The 10,619-nt window shown below is 55.7% G+C and overlaps 1 protein-coding gene across 1 annotated transcript in view; it reads right to left on the bottom strand.

Moving 5' to 3' along the window:
* The window catches only part of XYLT1 (xylosyltransferase 1), a 158,084-nt gene that overhangs the window by 100,265 nt on the left and 47,200 nt on the right, over window positions 1–10,619 (bottom strand). Inside the window, 2 exon segments of the mRNA XM_025046101.1 lie at window positions 7,582–7,779; window positions 7,782–8,088. Coding sequence (XP_024901869.1) covers window positions 7,582–7,779; window positions 7,782–8,088 — 505 coding nt within the window.

The raw sequence follows: 10,619 nt of genomic DNA, 5'->3' as shown, positions 1-10,619 counted from the left end.
GACCCCCCGTTTCTCTGTTTGCTGCCTGGTCCCCCCGTCCCCGCCCCCCACAAGACCAGGAGCTCTGTGAGGTTGGATCTTATCTCTCTTGTTCATCTATCCTAGTACTTTGCACTTGCTTGGGGTGGGACCGGCTGCTTGACAGGTATTTGTTAAATGACCAAAACGAATTAAATGTATTTAAGTGTGCCGGGGGGAGAATGGCGTTCACATTCAGGACGGTTCCCTGGGGTTGTCCTAATTCTCAGCGAGGTGCATAAAACCAAGAGAATGTACCATCAGGGGTTCACTCACTCACTCGCTGACCAACAGATGCTTACTGAGTGTCCAGCCCAGTGCCAGGTGCTGGGAGAATCTGTGATTCTTCTCCGACTTATTAAAAAACGAACTTGTCAACTGCGGCACCCGGATGATTAGTAATCCCACATGGCTCGCGACACTCCTGGCCATGGAGCCTGGCCTGCCTGCGTCTCCGGGTGCGGTGTGAAGGAGAGAGGGGGTCGTCAGGAGAAGAGTGGGTACAGGTGCCTACGAACTCCAGGGCTGGGCCAATGTCCGGGCTCCAGAAACTCAGGACGGTCACCCCTTTCCCCAAAACGTCCTCCAGCCTTGAGCAAAAAAAAGGGAAGCCGACTAGTCCGGCTCCCCGCACAGCTGCTCCGAGCAGTGGTCCACAAACGCCCAGCTAGACACGCACTGCCGGTCCCCTAGTCTCTAGATGTCACCGTGAGCCCATAGAAGGAGAAAGAAAAAAAACACCTCACCTAACCGTGATCCCCTTGTCTCAACAAACTCAGCTCAGCGAGTGCTTATTTGTGCCCGAAGTTTCAGAAGGCGTGTGCCCGGGCGACCGCGAGGAAGGGCGTTGATGCCGCTCGTGCGGGGGCCGGTGCCCTGTCTCCTCTCCGCTCCTACACACCCCAACGACCGGTTTGAAAGTGAAGAGCACGCTGTGCAGCTGCCCGAGCACCGTTCCCGGAGGAAGGTTGTGGGTGGAGAGGGAGGCGGGAGGAGGGCGAGGGGCCACGTATGATATTCCCCGTCACTGCGCATTTAGCTTTCGAAAGAGCCTCGTGGTGGCAGCTGGCTGTCTTTACGAGTCCGAGCCTGGGTGGGGGAAAAAGGCTGAGCGGAATTGGCCTATTGGGGGTCACCTCCTGACGGGAAACCTTGGGGGACTGTTGGCCACAGCTGCCCGGCACACGGTAGGAGCTCAATAAAAGGAGTATCAGGCTGGAGTGGTCTTTGTGCCCCCAAAGAAGCCTCTGAGCCCAGAATGGAGACTCATGGTCACCCCATCCGATTCGCTGGCCAGTCCCAACAGCTTCGTCTGCCCACTGGGACCGCGGCAAGGACCTGCCCACAATTTCCTCATTTCCACTCCATCCACGAAGCTGAGTCCAACCAGAAGCAGGATCACTGGGTCGTAATGACTTCTATTTCTAATTTTCTGAGAAGCCTCCTATCGTTTTCCATAGTGCCTGCACCGTTCTGCACCCCCACAACGGTGCATGGGGGTCCCCATTTCTCTGCACCCTCATCGACTCTTGCTTCTTTTTTTTTTTTTTGCTAACAGCCATCCTAGTGCGTGTGAGGGGATGTCTCACCGAGTATGTGTCCAAAAGAATTGCAATCAGGATCTCAAAGAGATGTCGGCCCTCTCGTGTTGACTGTTTGTGCACTGTGCACAATAGCCAGGATGTAAACACACCCTAAATGCCCATCGACGGAGGAAGGGACCCAACTGAATATTATTCAGCCTTAAAAAAGAAGAAAACCCCGCCTTTTGCAACGGCATGGATGAATCTGGAGGACATTATGCTATGGAAACAAATCAAAAAGCAAAACACCAGACTCAGAAGGATAAATACTGAATGATCCCACTTACGTGAGGCAACTCAAATGGGCAAACTCTTAGAGGCACAGACCCGAACAGAGGGGGCCAGGGGCTGGGGGGTGGGGAACGGGGTTCCAGGGGTGTGCGGTTTCTCATCCTGCCGTCCTCACAGCCCCCTCTGCGCCAGCCCCCGACCTCCTGGCTGCTTCGGGAACACGCCAGGCCGTTTGCTGGGGCTGTTTCCTTTTCCGGGTCATAGTGCCCTTGCTCACTCCTGTGGTCACCGACCTCGAGGTCCCCCTTCCCCTGTCCAGTCACCCTGCTGTGTTTGTCTATCACAGACAGACAGCGGACTGTCGTCTCTGGGGTCACCTGTCGCCTCTGGTCTGCACGCCCCCCAGAGGCGTTCTCGGCTTTTGGTCACGGCCAAGTCCCTGAGTCCTAGAGGAAGGGTAGGCAAACCACAGCCCTACCCACCTGGTGTGGTGTAGCCAGCCCTCGAACTAAACGCAGTCTTAAAATTTTCAAACGGTTGGGGGGAAAAAAAAAATCAAAAGAATACCATTTCGTGACCCATGAAAATTATGCAAAATGTGCATTTCCATGAGTATAAATAAAGTTTTATTGGAACACAGCCGCGCTAGTCATTTACTTGCGTGCCGTCCGTGGCCGTGTTCACGCAGAGCTGAGTCATCGTGATGGGGACCCTCATGTCTACTGTCCGGCCCTTCACAGAGCATTTTTGTGACACCGCGGCCTTGGACACTGAACGTGGTCTGCTGGTTTTTTCTGGGCTCACCACAGTCAGCCTCCTTCTCTTCCCTAAGAACCCAAGAAACACCTTCGGGGCCAATGAACCATAACCAAGAACCTCCCTTGGCCGGGCTTTGTGCCTTCATCAGCAGGAGACGAAAAACCGGTCCAACTGGGTCCCCTGCGGACCCGGCCTTTGGGGAGGCGAGTCACGTGGGTCGTTTGGGCTCCAGCACAGCACCCCGTAAGTGCTGTGCCTTTCGGCTTTTCACAGCTGTTCCCTCATTTTCTCATCGTGGTACATACAGCACGAGACCCGGGAGAAAGCACTGCCTCTGGCTGACAGGTGGGGAAACTGAGGCGCAGGCCCCAGGGCGCGCATCGTGGCCGAGCCGACAGCCACATCTCCTTTTCCCTCCTTCGCCGGCCGTGCCTTCAAGCTACAGGCTGCGGAGACGTACGGAGGGGGGACAGCCCTTCCGCAGCTGGCGGTGCCATCTGCCGGTGTCTCTCTGTAGCAGGCGGCCAGCCTCCCCCCGCCACCTCAGTCCAGAAGCCCATTTGTCCAGAGCCTCGGGCCTTCTGCAAAGGCTGATGGGTAAAGCCACGGACAGCTGCCTTTCTGGCAGAAACCCCCTCTCTGCCCATCCTCACTCGGAGCCCCGAGCTGGCTTCCCCAGTCACGTGCGAAGGCGTGCCAACCTGCCGCCCGTCAGGCGACTCGAAAGCCATGAGCCTTTGCTTGTCGCGCCTCGAGAATCACTGCTTCGGTCAGCTGCTCAGGCGGCGGCCCACCCTGCCTCCCCGCCCTCGGCTTCCTCTCGGACTCCTCACGGCGTTCACCTGGACATCCCACCCGAGCTGCGGTCACAGCGTTACCTGGCACGGCAAAGGGTGAAGAAGTGTGGGAGGGACCAGGGTCACTTGAGATGGAGGGCGGCTGGGGGGCCCATGAGGGCCGCTGAAATTTAGTTATTCCACGTGCAACGAGGCAGGAAAGCTGTGTCCCCTAGCTCCTGGCACCAGAACGCCTCCGACAGGTTGAACGGGCTTTATGAGGAATAGCGTTTATTGGGAAAGCCACCCGTGCCCCTCACCAGGGTCGACGTACCCCCTGTGGCCAGGGCCTCTGGGGGAAGGTGTGGTCTGGGAAGGCTTCCCTGAGGAGGTGGCATTTAGGCCGCGATCTCGAAGGAGAAGAGATGATAGCTAGACAAGGTGGGGCGAAGCGGGGGGCGAGGGGGCCGTGGAGAGCACGAGAGAATGCCCGAGGCACGCAGGGCCATATCTGAAAAACGGAGCGAGAGATGCAGCTGGGCAAGAGTCGTGAAGGCAGAACCAGGATTCGAGATCCAGGGCCTGGGGATCTTGGGATATAAAACCACTTTTTTTTCCAGCCCAGGCCACCCTTGGCCTTCCAGCTGACATGGTGTCATTTCCGGGAAATGCTGTGAGGTCCGGCCGGAGTGACTGGAGGCCCTCAGGTGATTCTGGAGCTAAGGAAGTAACAGGAGGCCCAGGCAACTGTGCGGCTTGGGGGTGGAGCTGCCTGGCTGGGGTTAGAAATAAGGCCTCTGCGGCCCGCTGGGCACCCCGCCCAAGCTCACTGCATCTCTCTCCCAGCGCCACTGGTGGATGGATGGTCTGCACATCCCTCCTTTCCTTGTCAAAACGTGTCCCCATTCCAGCTGCCTTCTCCAGGCGGCAGAGAGCGGAGGAGACAAGTCACAAAGGCAAGGGATGTCTCCACAGGAAGCAAACCGTCTCCTGGGGTTCTAGATGCTTCCTTTTCCCTGAGTGGTGCTGGGGTGAGGTGACAGGAGGCATCGGGATGGCAGGATGGTCTGCACATCCCTCCTTTCCTTGTCAAAACGTGTCCCCATTCCAGCTGCCTTCTGCAGGCGGCAGAGAGCGGAGGAGACAAGTCACAAAGGCAAGGGATGTCTCCACAGGAAGCAAACCGTCTCCTGGGGTTCTAGATGCTTCCTTTTCCCTGAGTGGTGCTGGGGTGAGGTGACAGGAAGCATCGGGACTGGGGCCCTTTATAGGAGTCGACGTTTAACATCTATTTCCTTTCCTCTGAATTTTTCAGACTTCAAGCCAAGAGGAGCTGCATCCTTACTTATACGCAACGACTGGCGTCATGTAGGCTGAAGTCTGGGCGATGACGGACGGTGCAGACCCTGGAGTGTGCATGCACACGTGTGTGTGTATATTTACGCGCATCTTAAATTTCCCTCCCTTCCTGCTTCCGTTTCCTCATTTAGCAGGAAATAAAAGGACCACTGGGCTGGAGCTCAAATCCCTCCGAAGCAGAGGGAAATCGGGTGTCATGGTTTCCAGGATGGGAACACAATCTCTGTATGGGGTGTAATTACATCTTAGCTTTCTGCAGAAGAATAGTTTATGGCTTAAATGCTATTAATTGTAAGCCGTTTTGTTCCACGGGAAGTTGTTCATTGATAACTACCCAATTAGGGTTATTTTGCAATTAGTCTATTCACAGTAAATTTATTGCAAAAGGGGGAGGCCGTGGTGCAGCAAATTAAAGCATCGCCCGGGCTGGGTGTGCGATGGCTCTTAAATGCCAATCTTATTAACGAGCTCAGAGGTCCCTGGAGGCTGTGTCACCTTGGCTGCTGCAGCAAAGGCCACAGGGAAACCCCGAGAAGCCTGCATCGTGCCACCGTGCTGGCGAAGTCTGACCAGCAGAGGCATGGGAGGGAACCCCTGGCTTCTGCTGGCAACACTCACCCTCCGCCTTGCAACTCCGCTGATGACAAGAGATATGGCCTCCAGGCGGCAGGGTGTGCCCGAGGTCTGAGCTGGAGTGCAACCATCAGCCCTCTGAAACGGGAGCGTCTTCTGGAAGAAGACACGAGCTCTGCCGCCTGCGTTTCAACACCAGCTCCGCCATCTACCAGCTGTGCTCCTCCGGCCAGGCTCTCAAGGGCTTTGAGCCTTCCTTTCCTCATCAAGAAGATGGGTTGCAAAGGACTTGCCTCTCAGGGCTGGTGTGAGAAGCGGATGCGACATCAGGCACAAACAGTGTCATGCACGCTAGTACACTAGGCTCCCCGTTATCCGTGGGGCATACCTTCTGAGACCCCCAGGGGACACCTGAGAGCACAGAGAGTCTTGAACCCCATATATTATGAGTTTTCCTAGACGTACATACCTGTGATACCGATAAATTAGGCACAGGAAGAAATGAACAACTAACTAATAAGGAAAGCGAACGACGGTAACAATACGCTGTAATAAAAGTTACGTGAATGTGGACTGAATAAAATGTACCACGATGGTCATCTGATCACCCCGACTGCTACTCAGTGCCCAGCGGGCAGGGAGCGTCCGTCCGCGGCCTGGAGACACCGAACGAAGGGAGGATTTGCGCCCCCAGGCGGGACATTTCATCACGCTACTCGGCACGGAGTTTAAAACTCATGCCTCGGTTGTTTCCGGAATTTTCCACTTCACATTCTCAGACACGCAGTTGACGGAGGGTGACGGAAACCTCGGAAAACAGAGCCGTGGATAACGGGCTGGGGGGTGGAGGGGAGACCCTAGCGGACACAGGATCGGAATCTGGCGGCGGGTGTGGGGCGAGCGATCAGCGGGCGTGGGGCGAGCGATCAGCGGGCGTGGGGCGTGGGATCCCGTCTTTGTAGGTTGAGTGTGACTGGAACGTGACCAAGCACGCTGGCGTGTGTACTGTCTAGGGCTCCTTTCCTGTCATACGGGCAGAGATGAGTAGCCGTGACACAGACCGTGGGGCCTCAGGCATTTACCCTTTGGCTCTTGATAGAAAAAGCGTGTGGACCTTTGGTGTATGGTGAGTGCCCAGTATCATGCCCGCAGAAGGGCGGGCACTCGGCTCCAGCCTCTGACGCTTCTCTGCCAGGCCCCGCACTGGTTAACAAAAGATGTTGGAAACATCTCCCTCCATTTACTTATTTCTACACTCTACTTGCCAAGTCCCATCGAGAAAAAGGTTGAGGAACCCTCAGCCAGCTTAGATGAGGGTTAAAAGGCGAGGGAGAAATGATCCTTTTTCGTTAAGTCTTTCTGTTTAAAAGAAAGAAAGTATTCTGTACTGAAAACTTACTGAACACTTAAAAAATACAGATGAACTTGACTAAAAAAGTGACGTTGCCACTGCGCTGCCCCCACACTGGGAGGCCCCACTGGGGGTGCTTGGCATAGATGCTTCTAGGGCTCTCTATGCACTTAGCACGCGTGGCTGCTCCCTCCAAGTCCTCCCTTCTGTGACCAGCGGGTCAACAGAGAGGGTCCTGTGCGAAATGAGGAAGGCTGAGTTTAGCTCGAGTTCCGCCTCGAATGAGTTGGGTGACCTTGGATAAGTCTCCTCCCCCCACGGGCCTCTCATTCTCAGCCGTCCAGCGAACACACAGAACCAAGGGTTCTCTAGGAAGGGGGGTCTTTCTAGTTGGCTTTTTCTTGGGGGCCATTCCCATCACGCACTTCCCTCTGCGTCAGCGGAGATGCAGGGGCCCAGGAGCTGCTCAGAGTAAGGGGGGCCACCGGCCAAGTCTTCCTCGCTGGCGTCAGGGGATCGAAAGGCCCTGGCTCCCTGCCCTGCCGCCCGGGGTGGCTCCTGATTCTCTGACCTTCGTCTCGATACTGAGGAGATCACAGCACCTCTGGTCCCTGTTACAGCTCTGATCACTCCCTGCCTTGCAGTCAGAGAGCTGATCTGTCACTGGTCACCGGCACACAGAAGAGTGTCCGGCACGGGGCAGGAAGGCGGGAGAGAGAGGCAGGGAAGGAGGGAGGAAGGGAGGAATTAATGTTGTTTTTCAGAACGTCCGAAGTCAACGCAACCCATTAGAAACCTTTCGAGTCATATTCCATTACAATAATGTGCACGTCAGGTCTAATCCCGATATTCTGCTGAGACAGAAAACACACCATATCGATACAGCCCCCTCGCCTCCTGCAATGTCCGGCCGCGGGGGGCTGGCGCTTACCTTCCAGGGGGCAGAAACGGGTCACCTTCTCCGGCATCAGCAGCCCGAGCTTGTGGCGGCAGTAGGTCTCGCCGATCTCCTGGCGGCAGTGCTTGGACTTGGAGCGGGACAGGGCAGAGATGGCCTCCTTGCCCGAGATGTCGCACTTGAGGGGCTGGTCGTACTTGACCTCAGGGGAGCTCCCCGCTCTTTTTTTTTTTGGGGCTGTCTGGGGGGCTCCTCCCCACGGCTGCTGTTCACCGAGGCTCTGTCGCCGGCAGGCAGCACCTCATTGGTGCCTTTGTCCCCGAGCGAGTGTCCCTTCCCCTTCTCCTGCTCCAGCTTCCTTTTCAAGAGGTCCTTCTGTCGGCTCGGCAGCTTCTTTGCCGACTCGGGCTGGTGCTTCTGCTTCTGGGTCCTGGGTGCAAAGTTGCTGTTGTCCACATTCTCAAAGTCTTTGGGGACCGAGTTCTCATTGTTGCTGTCCGTCCGCACTTTCTCTTTCGGCCGGTGAGAGAAGTAGCCATCCTGGAGAAGACGGGAAAGAAGCAGGGGAGGGAAATGTTACTGAGCCATCGCGCCAAGCAGGTTGGCCCTTGGGGGAGCGGGGCGCCGAGGTTTGGCGGTCTGAGCCCTGCTTTCGGGCCCCGCCTTTGCTACGAGCTTAATTTCAGCTAAGACTGTTCTCTCTGGACGTGTCTCGGCTTCCCTGTCTGGAAACGCGAGATGATCCAATGAGAAACGAGGCTGCCGCAGGCACCGAAGTGCTGTGATTATGATTCTCTATGCTTGTTGTTATTAACTGTACCTCCCTTTCAAGTCGGTGTCCTTGACTGTCTCTGCCATTGGATTGTGGACATTATGTTCCAGCTTCCTGTACAAATTTCAGCAAAGAGTGCCGTGATGGTTTATTTAAGGGCTGGCGATGCCACGATAAAGTTATCAAGGGAGAAAGTATGGGTAGGATATTATATGGATTCCACTGCCTTTAGGACATATTCATAGATCTATGCCCATAAGAGAAATCAGACCGAGCCGCAGTCAGTTCTGAGGGAGAGACATCCCTGGATATTCTGAGGGGAACAGACCCTTTACAGATGATCCTGACAATGAATCCCGGGGGAGACGCCAACTTGTGACACTCTTGTGTTTGAGCTTTGACTTGATGTTTACGCCTGGAGCAGAACTGATTAAGTCACCTAGGGAGGGGGAGGTCAAGAGACAGACCACGAGTCATTCTGGAGACGGTGCATGGTGGGGGTCTCTCCAGGAGGCGGGCGTCCCAAATCAGCCTCCCCCATCGTTTCTAAAACACGTAGCTTCTGCCGATTGCCCGTTACCAAGGCCTTAACCTGAAAGAGGGTCCAGTGTCCCAAGCCTAGCCCTTAAGGGGACGGCCTCTGAAGCCACAGAGAAGGCTCCATAAACCATTGCTACAGAAACACATGGGCCGTGAACAGAAATTCTGAGGGATGACTTCCTCGTTAGTTTTCCTAAATGTACCTACAAAGGGCTCCTGAGGAAGAGAATGGCAGGCACAGGACAGCAGAGGCAGCGCTGCTGCCTGGGAGAGGCGGTCGCTCGGCGGGCCAGACCCCACCTGCCACCTGCTTTTGTAAATAAAGTTTTATTGAAACCTGGCTATGCCTATTCATTTATGTATTATCTATGGGAGCTTTTATGCAGCTGCAGCAGAGGCTTCTGGCCTGCAAAGCCTAAAAGATTCCTATTTGGCCCTTGAAGAAAAAGTGTGCAGACCCCAGCTCTCCAGGAGACTGAATTTAGAAGACAGCCCTTCCCCGAGCTTGGTGTAGCTGGCTCTGTCTCCAGTGGTTCGGCCGTGGTCTGGAGAAGAAGCTACATGTGGCTGCCCCCTCCTGGCCTTTGCCCCATCTCCGCTGGCATCAAGCACTGCTTTCTCCTATTCGGGAGAGGCCGTTAGGAATGAGAGCTGACACTAAGACCCCTCGAGGCCACTCTGAAAGTTGAATATTGCTATTCTTCTCATTTTATGGGTGAGGGGACTGGCATCAGTTAACTAGCGACTTGCCCAAGGTAACCTGGCTAGTTGGTGGAGGCGCTGGGATTCCTACCAGACAAACCACGGAGCTCGTGCTCTGGGCTACCAGTCCCACCGCCCACTTCCGAGAAGCCACAGAGACATTCGGGCACCCATCACCCCGTCACCTTAGGCACTGCAGCCTGCCTCTGTACCTCGAGGTCTGGCTCCCTTCCCCTCCGCTCCCATCTGGGACAGGTATGTCACCTGCAAACAGCCATCTTAAAACCCACTGGGTGGCAGGGAATCAGAGAGAGAGAGAGAGAGAGAGGACAGGAAGTAGGGACCACGAGAGAGAGAGAGAGAGAGAGAGAGGGGACAGGAAGTAGGGACCACGAAGCTCCAGGAGCTGGGGGTGGCAGGAGCTGGGAGGCGATGGGGTTGGAAGAAGAAAATAAAGAGATGCCGAGAAGGGAGGGCTGAGTCCGTACGGGGTCGCAGAGCAGCTGCCGGTCAGACCCCGGGGCTGTTGTCATATCTTGGTTGGTGACGGGGACCTTCCAGTCTGACACCTGGTTCCGGTGTTCCTGACCTCCCCACACAGACTTTCAAGAAACCCCCTCAGTGAGGTGCCGTGCCTCTGACTTTGAACCCCAAAGATATTCTTCTTTCCCTTCTTTCTGACCAGAAGCCCTTGAAGAACCCCGAGCAGCCTCTCTGGCGCGTTTCCTGAGCACTTGCCACGAGCCAGGCACCACGCGCGACGTGACCCCCTCACACTAGCTGTTGTCTAGTGCCCCTTCCGTTCGGCCGAGAGGTAAACCAAGGAGCATTTGGCTCCCCCTTCTCTCCGAGGGGCGAGGGTGGGAGGGGTCTCCCGTTGGCGCATGGTAGCCTAGGTTGGGATGGAGCTGGATATTGGGGGGAAGGGCAGTTAATAAAGCGCTTGGCAAATCTTCCATTTCTCTCCCTTCTAGACACAGGAGAGCGCCGTGCTTCCTGTCCCCCTGAAAATTAGGCTCCGCTAAGCAACCTGCTGTGGCCGAGACACGTGACCGGA

The sequence above is a fragment of the Pteropus alecto genome, unplaced genomic scaffold, assembly GCF_000325575.1.
Source record: "Pteropus alecto unplaced genomic scaffold, ASM32557v1 scaffold34, whole genome shotgun sequence".
Classification (NCBI taxonomy): Eukaryota; Metazoa; Chordata; class Mammalia; order Chiroptera; family Pteropodidae; genus Pteropus; species Pteropus alecto.
This window is presented reverse-complemented; position numbering and strand designations above follow the sequence as displayed.